General features: G+C 44.9%; 3 protein-coding genes and 2 non-coding genes across 5 annotated transcripts; 4 read left to right on the top strand and 1 right to left on the bottom strand.

Annotated features, from left to right (window-relative positions):
- Positions 1 to 271: 271 nt before the first annotated feature.
- On the bottom strand, positions 272 to 4,979 carry LOC102700401 (L-aspartate oxidase, chloroplastic). The gene is made up of 8 exons (XM_015833911.2): positions 4,671 to 4,979; positions 4,310 to 4,457; positions 3,612 to 3,957; positions 3,229 to 3,471; positions 2,356 to 2,412; positions 2,132 to 2,212; positions 1,903 to 1,964; positions 272 to 1,681 (listed from the first exon to the last, which is right to left on the bottom strand). The coding sequence occupies exons 2-8, from the start codon at positions 4,441 to 4,443 to the stop codon at positions 667 to 669; spliced, it is 1,938 nt and encodes a 645-aa protein (XP_015689397.1). The 5' UTR covers positions 4,444 to 4,457; positions 4,671 to 4,979; the 3' UTR covers positions 272 to 666.
- Positions 4,980 to 7,552: 2,573 nt separating this feature from the next.
- On the top strand, positions 7,553 to 10,949 carry LOC102700115 (transcription elongation factor 1 homolog). Its single transcript, XM_006646781.2, has 5 exons — positions 7,553 to 7,582; positions 8,541 to 8,678; positions 9,109 to 9,179; positions 10,269 to 10,290; positions 10,383 to 10,949. The coding sequence occupies exons 2-5, from the start codon at positions 8,566 to 8,568 to the stop codon at positions 10,507 to 10,509; spliced, it is 333 nt and encodes a 110-aa protein (XP_006646844.1). The 5' UTR covers positions 7,553 to 7,582; positions 8,541 to 8,565; the 3' UTR covers positions 10,510 to 10,949.
- LOC102722741 lies at positions 10,856 to 14,404 on the top strand. Its single transcript, XM_006648228.3, has 2 exons — positions 10,856 to 10,924; positions 13,245 to 14,404. The coding sequence occupies exons 1-2, from the start codon at positions 10,856 to 10,858 to the stop codon at positions 14,175 to 14,177; spliced, it is 1,002 nt and encodes a 333-aa protein (XP_006648291.2). The 3' UTR covers positions 14,178 to 14,404.
- An 8,117-nt stretch (positions 14,405 to 22,521) lies between these two features.
- Positions 22,522 to 22,608, top strand: LOC121053715. Its single transcript, XR_005811259.1, has one exon. It is a non-coding gene; the product is annotated as a small nucleolar RNA snoR1 (small nucleolar RNA).
- Positions 22,609 to 22,806: 198 nt separating this feature from the next.
- On the top strand, positions 22,807 to 22,905 carry LOC121053714. The gene has a single exon (XR_005811258.1). It is a non-coding gene; the product is annotated as a small nucleolar RNA snoR1 (small nucleolar RNA).
- Positions 22,906 to 23,174: the final 269 nt, after the last annotated feature.

The following is a 23,174-nucleotide window of genomic DNA, read 5'->3' as shown; positions in this document are numbered from 1 at the left end:
CGTTAGGTAAAAAAAAAAGGATTTCTGCGTTTTCTGGGTCAAGCGTTAGGTCAAGCGTTTGACTGTCCATCTTATTTGAAAAATATATTAAAAAATTAAAAAAATTAGTCACACATAAAATACTATTCATGTTTTATCATGTGGTAACAATAAAAATATTAATCATAAAAGAATTTTAAATAAGACGAATAGTCAAAAAATCTTTAAAAAAATCAGAAATTCATTTACGGAGGTTGTACAAAATAATGGAGACAAAGGCTACAATATTCAGTGAACAACCAACATTGATGATAATACTTGATTGAGTTGGGAGTCCATCCCTTCAATCGAATCAATGTATACAGCCTTCTTTAATCCTACACTACAGATCGGCTACTCCCCATTCTTTCAGAAAAAAAAAATACTACAAATTGTAGATCAGAACACAGCCTCGTTTTTACATCTTACAACAGCTGAATCATATGAGAATGGTACGACAAAAGAGTTGTTAAATACACGCTACTTCAGCCTAATTGCAGGCTTGTATTGCAGCCAATGAGAATTCCTCACACAACTCCAGGTTGAATAAATGTGTTTATTGTCGAATAGTAGGCTGCCTTTTCAGCCAAATTTTAATTAATTAATGGAATCTTCAATCCCAAACTCCTTTTTGTGCAGGTGTGCCATCTACTTGCACTGCAGCTGCTTCTGCAATGGCTTTGAACTCCATGTCAGCTCCTGGATGTGAGTAGGGAAGATCACTGTGGGCTTCCTCTTGCTCTCCTCCAGGTAAGGGAAATCTTCAGTGAAGTGCAGGCCTCGGCTCTCATGCCTTGCAAGAGCACTCTTCACAACCAGCTTTGCACAGCAGAAGAGGTTCCTCATTTCACAAGCCTCAACCCCCACCATTGTAGGCTTCCACCCCCTCCTGAACAAGAACTCCACCCATTCGGACTCCAGATCACTGATCTTCCATTCAGCATGCTTCAGACGGTTCGTCGACCGCACTATCCCGACGTACCCCCACATAATTGACTGAAGCTCCATCCTGGTCTGCTTTGTCTTCTCAATGATGTCAGACAGTATGCTGCCCCTAAGGGAGGCAGAGAGCATAGGGCGAGCCCATTTCGTCGCGAAAGAAGGATCGACATCTGCATCGACCATATGATCAATCGAAGGCTGCACTGCCCTGCGAGCAAACACCAATGCTTCAAGCAGTGAGTTGCTTGCAAGCCTGTTGGCACCATGCAATCCGGTGCACGCAACCTCACCAGCAACATACAGGCCTTTCACATTTGTCTCCCCCTGCAACCCAGCCCGGACACCACCACACATGTAGTGAGCTGCAGGAACAACAGGTATCGGCTGTCGGGTGATGTCGAGGCCATGGCGCAGGCATTCAGCTGCAATGTTTGGGAAATGGGCAAGAACCTTTTCTCTTGGCCTGTGACTGATGTCCAGGAGGACATACTTCTCTCCCCTCTTCTTCAGCTGGTCATCTATGCTTCTTGCAACCACATCCCTTGGTGCTAGCTCCGCACGGTCATCATACAAAGGCATAAACCTCTCCATGGACTGATTATAGAGAATTCCTCCATCTCCTCTGACTGCTTCTGTTATGAGAAATGCATTCTCTCTTCTGGTTGCTGGCTTTATTGGGAGACCCTCATCTGATAGTGCTGTTGGATGGAACTGCACAAATCTGTCGGTGCAAAGTAGGGATATGTCATTATATTTCCTCGATACAGCAAGATGAAATTAGCAAAACTGATGAAGGAAAATAGATTGATAAGGTAGCTATTGCTATGAATAGAATGCTGATAGAAATGGGGAGATCCTCAACCCCATTTTAAGAGTAAAGGTAAAGGGTGCTTAGATCTGAAATAAATAAACGATGTGTAGAACTCTAAACAAAATACTTACTCCATATTGGATATTACAGCTTGCGCACGATGAGACATTGCAATTCCATCCCCAGTAGCTACCTGAAATGTTTGGATTCAAAGTCTCTAAGAAATATTGTAAGCATTACATTAACAACTTATTTCTCATTAAAGAATAAAGATAAACTATAGAAGGATAGGGCTAAATGCCTTCAAATAACCCATTGTATAAAAAATATTAAAGATTGTGAGGGTGATATATCATATACCAGTGGATTGGTTGTTGTGGGGTATATATGTCCAACTCCTCCAGATGCAAGCAATGTTACTTTTGAGATGAAACGGACTGCCTGGATATCAAATAGGACCCGAGTAATATATTAACAAAGCTGGTTAAAAAATGGTTTCAACATGACAAATATGACAAGAGTAAATGTAAAAATTGCATGACCAATCTGGCAAGAGGAAATATAAAAAATTACAGCTGATGTACCTTCTGGGTTTCAGTGTCCAATGAATCCACACCATAGCAATATATTTCACCATTGCTCTGCAATAGAACACCTATTAGTAAAGGTGATTTCAGTCAACTAATAGGATGTGGAAATTTGGTTATGGTATGTAACACATGCATTTTCATTTATGGAACACCTATTAAGTAAACATGATGAAATTATAATGTGATTGGGACATTGTAACGATAAAAGAGGAGGGAAGATCAGGATAATCTGGCAAATGCAGCACTTGCACTGTATCAAAGAAAATTCCATATTTGACTCTATTAGTACTTAGTCAAACATTTTTAAATGCTGAGATTAAGAGGCTGCTACCGACAAGAGTTCGAAAGCTGACAATGATAGGGCGGTTATCACCAGTTCCCTGTCGCTTTCTGTTCAGTTTCTACTAGACTTACTTTTTGGTTCCAAGACAAATTGAAGCTAGGGTCCTTAATTCAAGTTATATATATTTGTTCTCTTGCAAATTCAATATATAAAAGTGGAATGTTCATACAGCCTTTGAATGACATCTAGGCAATCCCTACAAATTTTAGTTGCCAGCAAGCAATTTATATACTGATTTAGGACCAGGTATAGCCACATGTTCGTACCAGTTAACATCCAGTATCCAATCTGGTACTAGATTTAGGAAACCTAGTGTTGATTCTCAGTTCTCATAATTCATAGAGTTGAAGAAGCTAACAAAAGTATAAGGTAATTTTCAAAAGCAACAGAAAATAAGACATGCATGCTCATAGACATAACACTTGGCAGATTAATGGAAGAATCAACAAAAGTGTTGTCCACAAAAAAAAAAGGACCACTGTTGCGCAGGACAAAGCAATGGGTAACATATCAAATTAACTGACCTGGCAGGTGAGTAAATCGATGGCAAAGTGGTGGCCAAACAAAGATATGTTATCATCATTATCGACTGCTTGAAGCAGTGCTCTTTCGATCTCTCTTCCAGTCATATCAGCAGAATGAACTATTCTATTGTGAGAATGTCCACCTTCCCTTGCAAGGTGCAGCCTCCCGTCCTCGCCGTGGTCAAATGAAGCACCCATGGAAATGAGTTCCTTCACACGCTCTGGTCCTTCTGTGCATACTACCTGAAATACAATAGCGAAGTTATTAATCAAGCATTGTGATTTTACACAGGAAAGGATACACGACGGAAATACGCATTGATCAGATCGCGGCACACGACAAATCAACTATTGCCTTCATTCATGATGGATGTTAAACTTACCCTGACAGTCTCTTCATCACACAGATAAGCCCCTGCGACAATTGTGTCTTGCATGTGACTCTCTACAGAATCTGAGGGGCATAGAACCGCACTGACGCCGCCTTGTGCGTAGTTTGTGTTGCTCTCATGAGGCTCTGCTTTGGTAATGATGGCCACAGAGCCATGCTTAGAAACTTCTAGAGCATACCTTAGGCCAGCAACACCGCTGCCAATGACCACAAAATCGAAATATTTTGTTGTATCATCCTGCAAGCATGAGGCAGCAGAGGCTCTGATGGAGCAGACCTTGTGCCTCATACGCTGTTGGGAAGTGCTAACAGCCTTCGCGCCAATGAAATGAGGAATTCTACAGAATCAGTGGGCACAATCAGTAAAACGTCATCAGCTTCAAACAATACAACAGTACAATTTCAGGATTTGCAATCAATTAATCAAAGCTTGCAGTTTGCTGCAATAGGTGGCTCGTAGTTAAAATTCACGATAAAAGCAAACTGAGGAAGTCTCACACGACTTTTCAATCTCCTACTAGTTGAATCATGTTCTTCCCATTTGGAAGCATGGTGTGTCTAACATCAAATGTTCAAAAGGTAATTTCTTTAAGAAGTAAAATCAAAGTGTACTGCTCCCTACCAAAAATAAATCTAATAACCATTTGGAACAAACAAAACATAGGAGAAATATTTGAGCTGCAAGATCACCTGGAGATATGAAGCTGGGAGCATCTGTTGTTTGGAGAGAAGAAGGCCACCCCGGAAGGTTGCATGTGCCCTTTGTCGACATGCACCGTCGCCTTGCATTGGAGGCTCGCAAAGCCGTTCATCGCTGCCGCCATCCCAGCCCCCGGCTCTGCGCAAGATCAAGATCAAGATCGGCGAAAAACAAATGGGGATTTCCCAACAAGCATGCATGCATGCATCACCTAAACCAAACCAAAAAAAGGTGGACATAGAACAGAAACGAGCACCAGATGCATACCAAGATCGCACTTTTTTTTGAGATCACGCCAATATTAAACAATCGCAAATGGAAGATTCCGAAGATATTAAAAAAAAAACCCACCAAGATCTTCCTGGGACGGTGCAGGCGAGGCGAAGCGGCGGAAGAAGCTGGCCCGGACCTACTCCAAAAACCGCTCCTTGCTCAACGGGAAGAAGAAGTAGACGACGACGACGGTGAGTCGGTGAAGCAGCAGCAGAAGCAGGAGCAGGAGCAGGGGACAGGCGGCGGTCGGAGATGAAAGGCGGCCTTTGGCTCTCGGAAGCAGCGGAGGCGGAGGAGGAGGAGGTGATTGGGCGGGAGGGAGTTTTATTGCGGCGGAGAGAGAGCCAACGCGCGACGCGAGGGAGAAGAAGAAGACACGTCTGCCTCGTCGAGGAGAAAGAAGAGACAGAAACGGAAGAGAGGCCAGAAGAGGAGTAGAAAAAGGAAACCGAAAAGGAGCTTCTCGCCTTGGAAAAAGAAAAGAAAAAAGAAAAAGAAAGGGGCGGGGAAAATTCCTCGCACCCCGAGGCGCCACATCGCCGCCGCTCGCCGCCGCCGTCGCCATCGCCGTCGAGGCTACAGCTCGTAGGATGCACGCGAATTCCCATATTTTCCCGTTCTTCCATTTTGCTGCGGTTGGATTGGTGGCCCTCGTTCCTCTGCCGCCGCTGTCGCCATGGCATGGCGCGGAAAAGGCGGAAGATTCCGGGATCAGATTGGGACGCCTCGCGCCATGGCCGGCCGGCGCTTTTCTCTCCTCCCCGGGGGGAGGCTCATCCGCGGGGCCCAGAGAATCATGGTGGAGCCGCCGCCGCCCGCCCGCCGGCGGTGGGCTCGTCGGCTCGCCCGCCTGCGACCGTGGAATTGCATTGCGTTGGTCGGGGATCGCCACCCACCGTATCTTGACCAGCACCACGGTTGACTTTACTACTGGCTATCAGGTTCACTCCCTTCGAGATTAATTCAAGATTAACATTTTCGTTTATGTTTTATTAGCTAAGTGTTTGGTTGGTGTGGAGAAAAAAATGATTTAGATTTGTAAGGATTAATTCATATAAAATCTATTTGTACGAAGAAAGTAGAGAGAAAACAAAATAATTGTTTCTTTCATACGAGTGGGAGGAAACATATGAAAATTTTTATCTATTTAAACATCTTGGCGATATTCATATGGGTTGATGTTAATATATATTCGTATTCCTCAGCCTTTTTATTAATATGGGTTAAAATATTTTCAAACCGAATGCCCTAAATGGTAAGGGTGGTCCAACTGAGTTCGAGGGTGATTAACCTATTTATAAACGAAAAATAATTTGTAAATAAAAAACTTATATATATATTGATTTAAAAAAATGTTGGAAAATAAACTAGTATGGAAAATCTTCAAAATAAACTCTAAATTTAAAATAAAAATTTAAATCGTAACTTCAGCATAAACAACCTACTACTACCACACACTCTGGTAGCTGGAGCAAGCAACTAAAACATGTGTCACTTCCTATGTCTTTTAACTATATTTTTTGTAAGTTACTTAAAAGAGTTACAGTATGTATTAAAATCATTGCAAATGCCAATTGAACCTAAGCTTGAGTATAAATTTAGAACATTACCCATATATAGATGCAATTGATCGAATATACTTTTTAGCCGAATGCTTTCTATATCATAGAGTAGTCTGCAGCAATATGCGAAGTTCTCACTAGTATTGGAACACTTAAAACACAAATAAAGAACTCAGGGAATGTAATCCTGCATGATTGCTTTGATTGGGCTGTTTGCAAATTATATTGTATTCTGTGATTGCAACAGCAGATCAAGATAGATGCCCGCATGTCCTTAGCATTTTAGTATTAGCCTTATCGTTGTCGTTGACCAGTGTCAAGAGGAAAACCACAAACTGCTAAACAACGCACTCACCTACCTGCAATTTTGACATTTTGGACCTTTTAAAAAACTTATTTTATAAATAGATCATATATGTAAAACAAGTTTTTCAAAGGGACCAAAATATCAAAATTCCAGCTCACCCACCAGCCTACTCCTATCACACACACCTGCAATTTTGATTTTGGTATTATTGAAAAACTTTATTTTGCAAATAAATCCTCCGCCCTCTAAGCAATAATGTTATGTTCATGTGGTGGGAGGATGGCACCAATAACGTTGACACGGTAAAAATGTTCATTTATACAATAATTTTTTTTAAATCTATTTATAAAATAATTTTTTTAAAAGAACCAAAATATCAAAATGTCAGCACCCACACACTCTGGTAGCCTGACATCATCGTTTTTTCACTTCCACTTATGTTTTCATACTTTATTTTAAATCACTAAAAACATGTGTATAAAAAAACATGTGTATAAAAGTTTTGTTCCAAATTTATTCTTTATAATAATTTATTGTTTGGCACCAAATAATCACGCCCGGTACTACGGGTTCTAATTGTAACACTGCACGTACTGCTTCCATTTTATGAGTATGTTAACCTCACGCGCAAAACAAAGTGGCTGATTACAAACTTTAAAAGTAGATAAATATAATTTTTAAAATAGTTTTCATAAGACTTTTCTTAAAAGACACGTTATTTATCAATTTAAAAAACATGTGCAAAAAACCAGAGAGTAAATGTTAGGAAAGCTTCCAAAGCAACACAGCCTTGATGCTAATACATGGAGGCCCACTAGTTCGCCTCCTCTCCATATCGGCCCAATAGAAACGGGTCAATAAGGCATGGCCTTTTCCATCCATCTCTCCTTAGAATGGGCCGAAATTTCGGCCCATGAACGCGCGCATGGTCCAGAAAGGAGGCCCATCCCCAGGAGCCTGGATGGGCCTAGAGCCCACGAAGCGATAGGCCTCTCTGCTACGACGAGCCGCGCGCGCCACCTATAAAAATCAGGCGGCGTTGTCGCGATCGTTCTGGACTCCGGTTTCGTCCTCGGTTTTGCTGCCTCCGCCTCCCCGCTCGCCGCGCCGCCGTCGCCGAGGTACGCAAAGCCCCCACCTCCCTCTCCCCCCCCCCCCTTCTCTCTCTCCGGACTTGCTAGGGTTTGCTCTCCTGCTCGCTGTGTAGCTATCTTCCTTCGGTGATGCGGGTTTAGCGCTTGGACGCTGTTGCTCCGAGTGTTTTGCTGCTGATGATCGTCTTGTGGGGGATTTTTGTTCTGGGGTTTAGGCTTTTAGGTCTGTGTGTTTAGATGCGTAGGAGGTGGTGAGCTTGTAATTTCATGGTTTTACTATTCAGGTTTGCTTGTGCTGCTGGGATTTTGTAGCGGTTTTGCTCGCGTCGCATGAAATCGGTGTGAGTTGATTAGGAAATTTCAGGGGCCATACCGTGTGCGTGTTGGGGGTTGGAGCACAACCAGAGCTGGGTTTTTGTGCAGCCGCGCGTTGGCAGTTTATGATATTTTTGTAGAAAATAAATTAGAGGAAAGTTGAGTAATTAAAACAAAGCAGATAAGCTGCTGTTATTTGCTTGGATTATCTTTTAAAAAAGTTACTTAGATTTTGATTTTAGGAAACTGGTATATATGCTCCATTATTGCTTGAGTGTTGTGTTATCATTTGACTTGTACCGAGTATTCTAGTGTGCATTTGAGCAAACATGTATTTTTTTACTGAGGCATATCGCAGATCTACAAGAAAGGTGTTTGTTCTGCATTCTAATGCTCAATTTTGAGAAATTACGAATAGTATGTGTTGATACAATGATATGCGTTGACGTTATGTATTCCCTCCATTTCATATTATAAGATTTTATGACCTTATCTAAATTCACATGTGTGATAATGAATTTAGACATATGCAAAACATATATATTGATGTATGGATATATCTAATCAATCTCAGAAAGTCTTATAATATGTAACGGATGCGGTAGTATGTAAGTATTACATCGTCAACATACAACTTAACTGTTACCATTTTTCCCCGCAAAAAAAAAAGGGCGGGAAGAATAAAACATTCAATCATGGGTAAGAGGAAATCCAGAGCAAAACCACCTCCCAAGAAGAGAATGGACAAGCTTGATACTGTGTTTTGCTGTCCGTTCTGCAACCATGGCAGTAGCGTCGAGTGTCGCATGTAAGTACACTATGTTTTGATGTCTGAATTTCGATGTCTGGTATGGCCCCGTTTAGTTTCCAAATTTTTTTTCTAAAAACATCACATCGAATTTTTGAACATCTAAATAAAGCATTAAATATATAAACATTAAAATTAATTACACAGTTATGGAGGAAATAGTGAGACGAATTTTTTGAGCCTAATTAGGACATAATTAGCCATAAGTGCTACAGTAACCAACATGTGCTAATGAGGGATTAATTAGACTCAAAAGATTTGTCTCGCGGTTTCCAGGCGGAATCTGAAATTTGTTTTATAATTAGACTACGTTTAATACTTCAAATATGTGTTTAAAGTTTTGATGTGATGTTTTTGCAAAAAAATTTTACAAACTAAACAAGACCTAAGTTTCAGTAGTGCAGTGACACCTTCATCTATGTTTTTGCAGTGATTTAAAGAATTTAATTGGCGAGGCCTCATGCAGAATTTGTTTGGAAAGTTTTAGCACAACTGTTAATGGTAATATTCTCTGCCCTGAAATTTCCATGCGGCAATTCGTTTTGTGCCATTGCTTTAGTATTTTAAGTGGCCCATCTTCCTGTTATGAACTTTGTGATCTAGCATAATTAATGTGGTTTGTGTTTGCTCTTAGGTTATTTGATTAGTTATTGTTTCAGTCATGCTTACATTTTTCTATAACAAATTGGAATAGGATTTAGTTATCTGTTAATAACTTGCACCTCTGCAAAAACAAAATGAAAAGGTCGGGGAATCAGGTCTTTTAACATTCACTTATTCAGCATCTGTGCTTCCATGTTCCAAAACCCTTTAGGCGTGTTTAAAGAAAGGTCCTTTTGATTATCTACCATCCATCGTTAATAACTGAATTTCATGCTTTTGTACTAGTGTTACTGCATTTGGAAGGAGTGTACTAGTGTTTGCTATTTTCCTCCCAGTAAATTATGCTACATGCCGGCTAGTAGCTGGGCCATGCTAGGATTTTGGTGGGCCTTTCAAACCTTGATCCTTTGAGTTCGGGCCTGTTTAGTTTCTAATTTTTTTTTAAAAAAACATCACATCGAATCTTTCGATATCTAAATGAAGCATTAAATATAGATAAAAATAAAAACTAATTACAGAGTTAGGAGAAAATCGTGAGACGAATCTTTTGAGCTTAATTAGTTCATGATTAGCCGTAAGTGTTACAGTGCCCACGCGTGCTAATGATGAATTAATTGTGCTCAAAAGATCCGTCTCGCGGTTTTCAGGCGAGCTATGAATATTTTTGTTCATTTGTGTCCGAAAACCTCTTTCGATATTCAGTCAAACGTCTAACGTGACAGCTCATCCAAAAAAAATTGGGAACTTTCATGTCTCCCTTCCTAGTTAGTGAAAGGCAACTCCAGAAGTCAAGGACGGCGGTATGCATAACGTAATTCCCTCTTAGCTGCTTACTAGAATTGCAGAAATTCCTTTCTGTTTGTCCAAGGTTAGGTTTGATTAGGAAGAAATTATGCATGATGTAATTGCCCATGTAAGTGCTTACCATTTGATATTTGAACAAAACAATGCTGACTTGACAGTTTTCTTTCCCCCTCCTTTTTGCAGCTCTGACCGAACCCATCGACATGTAAGCTGGTCTTGAGAAACATCTATTAGACTTTTATGCAGATGAACTGCCGGTGGACATATGCTGAAACCCATGGAATGTTTTCATCGCAGATACAGCGAGTGGATCGATGAATGCGAGCGCGTGAACAACCTCGAGGAGGACAACACCACCAACCGTTATGAGGAGGAGAAGGAGGAGGAGGACGACAACAACAACAACCGTTCTGAAGAAGAATAGTGGTGTGTGGCACCTGTTCCATAGCACAAGTTGCCTGAATGCCGTGCAAAGAAGGCAGTGTTGATGTAGTGAAGCCAAGTGGGGAAATATGTAGCTGTTAACCATGCCAGTGAACCTTACCTTACAATGGGGCATACCTAAAATAGTCTACAATAGTAGTAGTTTCTGAGAGTAGTGGTAGCTTTGGGAGTCTTGCTGTGTTTGATAGTGGTGCAGACAGTGTAACAGAGTTGGATCGTGGTGCATCAGCCTGTACTGTCCATTTAGCCTGTGGACTGTCGTCGTCGTCGTGCCTGTACAAAGCTCTAGTATTTGCAGTATCTTGGTCCGGCCGTGTGCAGGCCAAATGGCCAATGGCATGTACAAATACAGTAATGCTGCTTGCACTTTGCAGCGAGGATTTGTAGCAGGCACTGTACAGAATCCATACCCATTGTGTCGTGTCCACTAAGAGAGACGCGTTCGAGCTACCCGAGCCGAGCGGCAACACGTCTACATGCGTGGTGCAGTTTCGTGGATAGATTCGATGGATTGCCAGTACATTAGCAACGCGACGAATCGTCTCAATTATAATTACTTATAAGCTACATTTAGAACTTGAATTTATAATTTTTTATCGAGGTTTATTGTAGAGCTTTTGTTTTTAAGTCGTTATGGATATATGTATAAAAAAAATTACTTGTAAATTTTTTGTTTTAAAAAAAAACACGGTTTCAAGATGAAAGCCTTCGTAAATTGATGGGCACAGCTGGGTGGCTAGTGCAGGACACCATCACGCGTAGGAAGATCGCCTCACTTTTCTTATCCTCTCGCTCATTCCTGTCAATTCGCCATCACCGCTTTCGCTCTCTGTTTTGTATTCTTATCGTCATCATTATCATTGCAAGTCATCCAATCGGATCGCTCGTTTTGAATTTTCAAAACCAAGTACGAACCCATCATGTATACCCATATACCGTTCGTTTTGAATCTTCAAAACCAAGTACGAACCCCTCATGTATATTTCATATACCATCGCCTAATAGGTTCCGTTCTTTTCTCATTATCGATTATGGGTAATTGGGATCATGCTTCTCAAGTTTTCAAAAGGTTATTTCGTACCAATGTTTTTATATAATTTTTCACCATCTGATCTTTGTAAATCAAAATTATAATTTTATAGTAGTTAATTAAAATCCTTAAACAATGTGTTTTGTGCAAATGATTTTTCTACATAAATGTTTCTCCTATAATATTTCTAAACAAAATTTTAACTTGGTAGTAGTTAATTTAACCGTTGTTACTAGGGTTGGCAACAGGTCATGTTGGGAAAGAATGAACCTAACTCCAGTGGCCCCCCAACCCTGATCGAGGCCTCGTGGGGGTATGCGACTTGACGAGGAACGTGGCGCAGCGAAGGACGTGGAGATAGCGGCCGGCGGTGCGGAGCCAACAACGGGCACACTTTGGGTCGCCTTCGCACTCAACACGGGCAGACAACGGAGAGAATATAGGCTAGTGCGATGGAACGACGGAGAGGTTAGGAGAGGAGATAGGGGCAGCGACATAGTGGTGGCAGAGAGGACAGAGAGTGCGTAGTTGTAAGGAGATTGGGGCCGGAGTGACGACGGTCACAGTTGGAGAGAACAGAACAGAAATAAATAAGGGTGTGTTTTATACATGCTTAGTAATTTCGTATATTGGGCTGAATTTTCAATGGACTATTGCATTTTGGGTTATGCAGAAAAAAATTCTGATCATCCCCAACCACATTGGGGCAGGACCCTGCGGACCTGGCTCCGCCGGTAAAAATTGTCATCCCTAGTTATCACCTTCGAATGCGGAAATACCCATCATATTTCACACAATCTAGAAAAATAAAAAAACCCAAGATAAAATGACGTAACAGTGAGAACATGTTTTGTGTTGTTTTTGTGCCTTGACGCGCACAATGACGAACGGGCGTGGTTAATCCAGAAGAGAAGACGGAACGAATACCGTTAGCTGCCGGTGCCGGCCGGCTTGACGACACCGGGCTACCGAGGGAAGAGCGCAACCGCGTGCGTCGTGGCGCGCAAGTGACCGGTTCGCGCGTGCTTCCCTTCCCTTGCAAGGCAACCCGAGTACGAGGCACTCGCACGAATCCGATTCCAAAGCCTCGCTTTCTTTTTCTCTGCTCTTTCGCAGTATAAATGTATTTATAAATTTTCATATTTATATTCGACGTTCGTCTTATTTATTTAAAAAATTATTTTTTAAAAATAGTCACACATAAATTACTATTTATATTTTCTTATCTAATAATAAAAATACTAATTATATAAGTATGATTAAACGTATTTATATTTTCTTATCTAATAATGAAAATACTAATTATATAAGTATGATTAAACGTTAAAAGTAAATGGTGCAAAAATACACTTTTCTCCTACGGAGGAGGTAATGGTCACTACTCCCTGTCAAAAAAGAATCAATTCTTCGATTTCTGTGTCCACCGTTTGACCATTCGTTTTATTTAAAATTTTTTTGAGAAATTAGAAAAAAATTAGTCACATGTCCAGTACTATTCATGATTTATCATCTAATAAAAACAAAAATATCAATCGTAAAAAAATTTGAATAAAACGAAGAGTTAAAAATTATAGATAAAAAGTGAAAAGTTGGTTTATTTTGGCACAGAGGGAGGTAGTTGTTTCTTGTTCCCCACTCCCGCGTCACGTCACGCGTGAATCCACCACTCCATTTCCTATATAAAGCTGAAACCAATCCACCACACCACCACCACCACCATTAACGGCGAGAGTGCGCGTCGAGGCGAATCCAATCCACTCCACTCCGCCGCGCTCTCCTATCCTCTCCTCCGGCGAAGAGCCGAAGACGTGATGCCACCGAGCGCCGACTCCGCCCCCGCCGCAATGGCGCAGTCGCCGCGCCTCCACGCGCTGCTCAGCTTCGACCGCGGCGCCGACGCCGACGCGCTCGCCGCCGCGGGCGATGAGGATGCCAGGGTCGCGACGGTTGAGCCCGAGGACGACGGCTTCGACTTCGCGTTCGCGCCGCCGGTGTCCGCGGCCGACCTGGCGCCGGCCGACGACATCTTCTCCCACGGCCGCATCGTGCCGGCGTACCCGGTGTTCGACCGCCGCCTCCTCGACCTGTCGCCCGACCGAGAGGCGGGGGTACGGAACGCGGCGTCCACGGCGCCGCCCACCGCCGACACCTACTGCGCGTGGACGCCGCGCTCCGCGCCGGGCTCGCCCGGCCGGGGCAACAGGTTCCCCAAGAGCGCCTCCACCGGCGGAGAGTTGTCGTCGTCGTCGTCGTCGCGGCGCTGGCGGCTGCGCGACCTCGTCGGCGGCCGCTCCCGCAGCGACGGCAAGGACAAGTTCGCCTTCCTGCACCACCACGCCACCGCCGCCGCCGCCGCCGCGCCGCCCTCCTCCAAGCTCTCCTCCCGTCCCGCCAAGACAACGACGACGGCAACGCAGAAGAAGCAGATCACCGTGAAGAAGACCAAGGGCGCCGTGGTGACGGAGATGGACATGGCCACCGCGCACAAGCTCTTCTACAGCAAGGCCGGCGCCGCCGCCGGCGAGAGGAGGCCGCAGCAAGCCTCGTACCTGACGCACCGGCCGGCGTTCAGCGGCATCTTCGCGCTCGGCCGGTCTCAACACCACACCGCCTATTAACCAATTAATCCATTTAATTTAATTACCGCGGTTAACTCGGATCCATACTAATCTAATCACCTTGTCAATAACCAAATTGTTTGGTTAAATTAAATATTTGTTAAATTCCATTCAAAAGTTTCGGCGAAATCCGGTCAAATGTCTCCTCCTTGTAATTCTTTATGTACATAAAGAAAACGAAAAGAAAGAGATTGAACAGACGATTTTTTGTCTCTGAATCTGTCAAACACAGCAGCCGCAGCTGCAGCTACTGCATTACGTAATGTGAGCGATGATTTTGTTAATCACGATGGATTTGGTTTGGTTTTTTTTCTGAGGAAATTTCGCTGTCGCGCACGAGGAAAAAGACCCGCCGGACGTGGGAAGCTTCCATTGAGATCACGTGGGTAGTAACAAAACAAGCTATAGCGGCGTGTGCAAGCGCGTTGTTTGAACGGTTTATCTGGGCACGTGTTAATTTGCTAAAGGGTACTGTAGTACGCAATTTTACGGCCACTACGACTGTTCACATTATACGACTATGAACTATACAGGATGATTTAAACAGTATAGTTGCAAACGAAAAATAATAAAAAATAAATTTTGATGAAAAAACTCAAAATTAACTTTAAATTTAAGGTTAACAATTAAAATTTTGGCTTATAAGCATAAGAACATTCTTCACAATCACCAAAATGATATGTTTATATAAGAAAGTTATATAAAAATATTTATTTCAAATTTTTCAAATAAAAATTTAACCATAGTAGTTATTTTAATCGGTTATATAGTTGAATACCTATAACAAGACCAAAAAATCTAGAAAACCTAAAAATATTATGAGAAAAGAACATGTCATGTCCACATATTATCACGAGCATTCTTCTTAAGATATTAAATGATGTGATTTTCATATAAACCTTTTCTCATTAGTATTTATTAAAAGTATTTTTTTGTAAGAATTACCTATCAACTTTATAACATTTAATCATTTGTTTGTGCTCTGAATAATTATAGTAAACTCGGTTCATGCATCTCTCTTACGCTCAGCCAGAATACCAGGCCATTTGCTCAAAAATATTCTTAATTTCCGTGTGAGAAAAATCCAAATCCATTCAAAACAAACGCACTTTGAATGGACGGCGCGTAGTGTTAGTACTCTCGAAGGCGCAACTTATTCAAGTCTTCGCTTGTATTTTTTCGTTTCTACTTATACTTACAATATAAAAATTTAAATTTTTGAGTTTAAATTTAAAGTTAAATTTATGATATTTTACGTAAGTTTATTTTCTAACTTTAGTTTTTACTTAAAAATACATATATAATTTTTTTATCTATAAATTATTTTTCTTTTATAAATATGTTGTTCGAGAATGATCTGCCCCTCCTGTCTCCTCTCATGCTGCATCTCTGTTGCGGCGATGCTTTATCTGAAGCAGAGACCTTCTGATTGAAACGGTCTATTCGACTATTCCCGGATCGAGCTATATTGTCTTCTAGAAACCATCTTTTTTACCAAGTTTGGTTTGGAGTTGGAGATAGGTTTATAACTTTCTTAGGATAGACTTTTTCTCAGATTCCATTACGTTGCCATGAAAATACTCTTGCCCAAATATGGTCAACGGTCAGTTTGTCAACCGAAAAAAAGGTGAACTACTTCGGTGGTGTTTAGATTGAGAAAATCTTTAGGAGAAGTGTCACATCAAATGTTTGACTGGATGTCGGAAGAAGTTTTCGGACACGAATGAAAAAAAGAATTTCACGGCTAGCCTGGAAACCGCGAGACGAATCTTTTGAGCCTAATTAATCCGTTATTAGCACATACTGGTTACTGTAGCACTTATGACTAATCATGAACTAATTAGGCTCAAAAGATCCGTATAAAGATTTCTTCCGTAACTGTGCAATTAGTTTTTTGGTTCATCTATATTTAATGTTTTATTTAGGTGTCTAGAAATTCGATGTGATATTTTTGGAAAAAAAATTTTAGGAACTAAACAAGGCTTTCTTCTCCGAGACTCATGAGATCAAATAGTCTAGCCTACTAACTTTGCTCTCTCCTTATTTTAATATTTTCTCCTCTAGTTACATATTTCTCGTCATCTTATAAAGGGTGTGGTTGTGGCTTCTGGACTGTCACGCCCGGAGTTTCGTCCCAAGCCTAAATCGTAAAAAGAAATTCGTAAATAACAATTGGCTTAATTAACTCAGGAAAAATCCCTCTAAAAGGAATTAATTCAATTAAATCGAGGCTCGCAAAACAATTAACTGGATTTAAACTCAAATTGCAGAAGTATAAAATTTGGCCAAACAAAATAATTTAAAATTCGGCAAAAATGGGGTTTTCCTTTTTCCCTCCTTTTTCCTTTCTTTTTCCCTTCCTTCTCAAATTGGGCCGAAGTCCAATTTTCCTCCCTCTCTCTTTTTCCTTTTTCTTTTTCCTTTTCTTTTCCTTCCCGGGCCGGCCCAGCCGAGCCGGCCCGTCTTCCCGCTCGGCCGGCCCAGCCGAGCCGGCCGCTTCCCTCCCGCGCGCGCGCTCCTCCCGCCTGGGCCGCCTCGGCCCAGCTCGCCCGCTCGTCCGCCCGCGCCGCGGCGAAGTCCGTCTCGCCTCCCTCCTCCCTCGCGCCACTGACAGGTGGGGCCCACCTGTCAGCGACCGAAACCCCGTCTCCGCGCCGCGCCGCGCCAGCCGCCTCCGCCCGACTCCTCCGGACGCCGCGCCGCCGCCGCCGAGTTCGCCGCGTCGCCGACTCGGTCTCCAACCTCCGTCCCGCCCTAGCCGGCGCCGCCACACTATAAATCCCCTCCCTGCCGCCGCGTCGCCGCTGTTTCCCCCCCCCCCCGCCACCAAGCCGCCGCTGTGTCCCGCCGTTCGCCGCCGACGTGCGATTGCGCCCTCTGCCGCCCGTCGTCGCCGTCCAGCCGCGTCGTCACCTCCGCCTCGCCGTCGCCGACTTGCTACCGCCCGGGTCGTCGCCGGCGGGCATCTCCAGCGCCCGCGCATCCTCTCGCCACTCGGTCGCCGCCGCTCCCGACCTCACCACCGCCACCCCGATCCCATCGCCCGGTCGTCGCCGTCGTGCTGTCGGACGTCGCCACCTGTCCCACCTCCTCGCCGACCTGTCGCCGTCATTCCCATCGCCGGTGAGCCTCTCCGCTCCCCTCCTGCCTTCGTTTCCTCTCCGCAGGATGCCGCCGAGGTCGCCGCCACCGCCGCCGTGCGCGTGCGTGCCTTGGGCGTTGCCGTCGCCCCTCCGCTTGCCGTCGTCCCCGCCTCGCCGGCGCCGCTCGTTCCCGCCATTCGCCGCACCGCCGCGCTCGTCGCGCCGTCGTTGCTGCTCCGGTTGCGCCGTCGTCGTGCGCCGCCACTCCGGTCGCGTCCGCCGCTCGGCCGCCAGGCTGCGTCGCTCCTTGGCAGACGCCACCTCGCTCCTCCCTCGAGCTCCCGTCTAGCTCCTCTGGCCGCTTCCCGCGCCCGCCCGCCGTCGCTGTGCCGCTGTGCCGTCGTCGCCGTGCGCCGCGCTCGGTCGCGCGCCACGCGCTGTCGTCGGACGCCGGTCGTCGCATCGGCCGTCGTCGCCTCGCCACCCCGGTGAGCCCGCTCCCCTCCCTTCCTCTGTTTCTTCGTGCGACCGCAAGTGCGCCCCGCCGCTCGCCGTCGGCCGACGCCCTCCGCCGCCACCCGATCCCGCGAGCCGTCGTTTGGTGTCGGGCGCTGCCGGCGCCCGCCGTTGCATCTCCGCCCTTCGCCACCATCGTCGCGCGGCCACCAAGCCTTCGCTGCCGGCGCCCGCCGTCGCCTCCACCTTCCGGCGCCATCGCCATCGCCCCTCCACCTGCCGTCTTCATCGCCGCGCCGTCGCCGTGGTGGCCCCGCCGCCACTAGAGCGCCGCCGAACCTGGCGCGTTGTCGCCGCCTCTTCCCCGTGCCGGCGTCCGTCGCCGTCTTTCCCTCCCGCCGCTCGTCTCCGCTCCGAGCCGCGCCACCCCATCGCTGTCTCCGCCTCCTCTCTCTCGTCGTCGCCGTTCTCGTCACCACCTTCGCCATCGCCGCCGTCCCCGTCGCCTCGCGCCAGCGCTCGCCGACGCCGTCGTCGCTCTCCCGTCGCGCCGTCGTCGTCATCCTCCCCGAGCCGCCGCTGTTCTCCCTTCGTCGTCGCCACTCCTAGCGCCGTCGCCCACTTTCCGCCGTCGCTCGTGTTGTCGCCGCGCTGCTGCCTCTCGCCGCCGCCGCGCGCTCCCTCGTCGCCCGGCCGCCGCCGCGTCTCGCCCGTCGCTGCCGCCGATCTCCCGCACCCGCCCGCGTCGCCACCTTCGCCTCGGTCTCGCCGACCCGTCCGCGCCCTCGCCGCCGCCGGTGAGCCTCTGCACCCACCTCCCCTCCTTCTCCCCCTTTCCGGCCGACCGCCGCCGAGTCGCGTGCCGTCGCCGGACGAGGCCGAAGCCCGCCGCTCCCGTCGGCCACCGTGGTCGTCGTCGCCTCCGCGTCACCGACGTCTGGCCGCCGTCTCTTGCGCCCGCGCGTGCCGCGCTGCCGCCGCTCGCCAGTCGCCGTCGCCGCTGTTCTGCCGGGTTGCGCCCGTGCGTCGCCGCCCCGGCCGTCGTCGCCGTCGCGCCGTCGCCGCTCGCCGGTCGTCGCCGTCGCGCCGTCGCCGTCGCGTCGCCGTCGCCGTCGCCGCCGCCACCGCGTCGCCCGTCGCTCCCGCCGGTCGCCGCCGTCCGCCGAGCCGCGCGTTCGGTCCCCAGCTCTCTGTTCCCACTCGTCAGTCGCTCCCCGCGCCCGCCTCCTCTCTCTCCTCCTCGGGCCCGCGTGTCAGCCGCCCATTCCCCCTCTCTCCCACTGACAGGTGGTCCCCACCTGTCAGCCGTCAGTACCCTCTCTCCTCGCTGACGTCAGCAGCCCCATTAATTGCGCAATAATTGATTTAGGACTGTTCTGTTTAGCTAAAAAACCCAGAAAACTTCTAAAATTCATAAATAATTCATCTAGTCTCCGTTTAGGTCCATTCAAATTTCATTAAATTCATAAAATTATCAAGAATCCATTAAAAATAGTTTCTTTTCTCTGTTTCAGTAGTTTTTAGCCTGTTTTGTTTGTTTTGCCTTGTTTGTCGTAGGTTTTGACCCCGTCGCAGCGCCGTTCGTTCTCGAAGTCGTCACCGAAGTTCCTCGTGGGTCTAAGCAAGGCAAGTGGCACCCTTCTTTGATCATATTGAACCTATGTTTATGAAATCCCCCGCTTTTACATTCAAACATGCATTGTTTTATGCAAATCTATTTATTGTATTTATCTATTGGGCAATTACCAATATATCCGTTGATCCCCATTTATTATTGTCATCTCAGGGTTAATTTGACTAGAATTAGGGTTAGTCAATGCTTAGCCATGCTTAGTTCAACTAGCTCACCAATTATTATTTAATTATTGTTGTACTTTGGTACGCCTTCAATGGTTGTTATCATTATTCATTTCCCGAGGTGGATTAATACAACTAAAATATTGCTTATGGTGGGCTGTGGGTGCATGGTTTTGAGAGTCGTGCCCATGACAGTTAAGGACCGGTTCTCAGGAAACCCTGAAGGTCTTACACGTACTAACCACAAGCCAGAATGGGCAACGGTGAGACTCGTAATCTAGCTTGTCCCTATTCGACGTACCCAGGCAAGGGTAGGCGTGATGGAGTATGGACGGGCAATCGTGGTGTAACGAAAGCTTCTCCTGCTTCCGGATCTACCAAGGCACAAGAGGGGACTGCCCGACTTGGTGTAAAGGAGGGGGTGAAACCTGAAGTGTGGTGCGATTGTCTAGGGAGGGCTGGGTGAAAGGTCTTATCATGGTTTCCGTACTGAGGTATCGTGGTGATACGTTGGGGCATGGTAACATGCTTGGCAGCCATGTCTTGTGGGTAAAGTTGTACACCTCTGCAGAGTAAAACTATTCGAACAGCCGTGCCCGCGGTTATTGGGCGAACCGACAGACTCACTGGGATTAGTTGAACCCCTTTAATAATTTTATTAATCTTGGAATTGGTTTGACCCTGCGCAATGTGGTGTAACGTTGGCAGTGGTTTGGGTCTGTCGCAACGTGGTTTAACGTTGGACAGAGGGTTGACCCTGTCGCTACGTGGTGTAACGTTCGACAGCGGTCTGGGCCTGTTGCAACGTGGTGTAACGTTGGACAGTGGATGTTTATTTTAAATGTTTACTTTACTTTTATTTCAGTCTATTTTATCTACTGTTTTGCTAAATTACTGCAGCTTTTGTGCAAGTTAACCTTAGCCTATCCTTGATACCCTGTTGCATTCATTATTCTCCCTCTCTTGGGTGTTACTTGTTGAGTACGGTGGTTTGTACTCAGCCTTGCTTAATTTTCCCCCACCAGAGCAAGTGCCAGAGCCTGTGTCAGAAGAAGGTTGCTCCGAAGGTTGAAGTGAGGTTCAGTCCGCCGTCGAGAGTGCCTGTGGTGTGGAGCCGTCTTCGCCAGCTGAAGCTGAAGATTAGATGGTTTATTTTGTTTTCCTTTTCCGCTGCATTTCGATAGATAATTGTTTTTATTTGTTTTTAAGTCGTGGAACTGTGTATTAATTTGTCATAGTGTGTACTTGGGCTGATGCCTGGACCGAGATTTAATACATGCTATTGTTCAGAAATTTGGTGTAAATTTCTGTGCGTGACGTGGACTGGCTTTGCTTTTTAGAAAGGTAGTTTTCATTTTGTTGCTAGCTCTTGCTGGAGTGCTGTGGCTGAGGATCATATGAGATAGTGGCTTTGTTCGTCAATCGATGATGCTAGTATGGTTACTCAAAAAAAAAAGATGATGTTAGCTCTTGCTGAAGTATTAAGTAGTTGGGTTTGGTCTGTGTTTGTATGGGTATTGTTTTGGATATATTGTTATCTTTTCGGTTAATAGGAATGAAAAAGGTTGTTACCCTTCTTTAAAAACATCGCATTGGGTCCAATCCCTCCGCCGCTGGATAACTCTTCCGTGCGGTGGTGTCCATGCGGATACCCCAAAACTGAGCAACATAGCCTGCGTTTTTTAGTTGGTAAGAGATGAAACAAATATAGTTTGTTTATAGCTATTTAATAGTATAATGATGAAATTAATTACTATAATTATAAGTCTACTCTAAAAACGAGATAATAAAATTATATATAAATATTTTTTAAAAAAATATATCGTTTATTATTTTGGGAAACACGCGCGCAAAAACTGAGCAATAATTTGGTCTAAAAGAACACAACCTATATAATCTAAAATTATTATTCCCTTTATTTTTTATTTTACATCATTGACTTTTGGCTATATGTTTGATCATTAGTTTTATTTAAATATTTTATGCAAATATGTAAAATTATAAGTCATGCTTAAAGAATATTTAGTAATAAATCAAATCACAATAAAATAATTATTGGTTATGTATTTTTTAAAAATAAGACGAATGAGCAAACGTATACCCAAAAGTTAACTATGTTAAATAAAAAAATAGATGAAGTACTAGTTAAATAGTACATCTGTTTCATATTATAAGACTTTATAGCCTTCTATAAATTCATCAATTGATAAATGTATATAATTTATATATATGTCTAAATTCATTAACATCTATATGATTGTAACCAAGGCTAGAAATTGTTACATTGTGAAAAGGAGGGAGTACTAAGCAACACAATCTAAAATTATCACTACTTTTATCTAGTATAAAAGAATTATTTTTTTTCTAAATTTCTTCCTCAAATCAATGCACCATAAAGGAAAAAACAAGGACAATTCGCAAGGGAAATGCACTGAGAAAAAAAATCAAAAACAAAATAAGCCCAAAACACTTGCTCTTCCAGTCTTCCCGAGACAAAAATGGGCCAAGAAAAACCTTCCTAACGAGGACAAACCAAGCCTGGCCCATTAACCCCCTAATGGGCCCACCAGTGATGATGGCCGTCGATCGTGAACCGACGGCTCAGATCCGCTCCTCGCGCAAAACCGCGCAGCCGCCCGGAACCCTAACCCTAATACTCCAGATTAAAATCCTTGGCTCCCTCTCGCTCCCTTCTCGTCCCCTCGGCGGCGCTGCGCTCGCCGCGCGCGAGTTCCCCCGCCGCGGCGATCTCCGGCGGCCAGGGGCGCCGTCGTCCTGCTGTGTCCGCCGCATGCTCACCGCTGATCATCCATCCGTCTCTTTCTCATTACTCTCTATCCACGCACCTTTTTTTTTTCTTTCTGTAATTTGCATGAACCCTAGGTTCTCCTCCAGATATGCAGGTTTTTGTTCTAAAAAAGATGATAGCAACCCATCGAGTGCCCAATCACGGGTAAAGATTTGATTTTGTTAGGCTCTTTGCTGTGATGAGTTTGTGTTAGGATGATTGCTGTGATGAGTATTTGCTTACTTCTGACACCTCTTGTATGAGAAGGGCCACCCTTCCTTGAGCAGATTCAGCAACTCTCTGAGCTCCTCTCACTCTCGCTTTTCATTCTGGTTGTGTTATGTTCATTTCGAGTATTATTTTCTTGGATCACCTGTCCCTATCTGTAATACGATGTTGCAACATTTTCACTGAATTGTACAACCTAGTTGTATTGGAGAACAGACCAGTGGTGATGCTCTATTTTGGCAGTGGTTTTCTTATGTACTCTGGCAGAGGTAGGAGCAGCTGTGATGAGCATTGCTTTCTTCTGACACCTCTTGTATGAGAAGTTCTTCTCCCAGAGAAGCTCTTCATTGAGCAGAGTATAGCAACTGTCTGAGCTCTTCTCATAGCATCTTTTGTTTCACTGCTGAGCATGTCTAAGTTAGAAACCCTGAAAAGATAATGTTTAATTTAGATCCCCAACACGCACACACACACACAAGAACATCTTTTTTTGCATATGCTGATTGTTATAAGCCAAAATTTAAATTGTGAAACTTAGGCTTGGAGTTGATTTAGGGTTTCCTTGTAGTAGTTTATTTTCTAGTCTTTACCTTTTAGATTGCTAAGAAAACACATAAAAATTTTACCCGTAAATTATTTTTTATT

The sequence above is a fragment of the Oryza brachyantha genome, chromosome 2 (genome assembly GCF_000231095.2).
Source record: "Oryza brachyantha chromosome 2, ObraRS2, whole genome shotgun sequence".
Taxonomy (NCBI): Eukaryota; Viridiplantae; Streptophyta; class Magnoliopsida; order Poales; family Poaceae; genus Oryza; species Oryza brachyantha.
The sequence above is the reverse complement of the archived record's forward strand: the minus strand, read 5'-3'. Positions and strand labels throughout refer to the sequence as shown.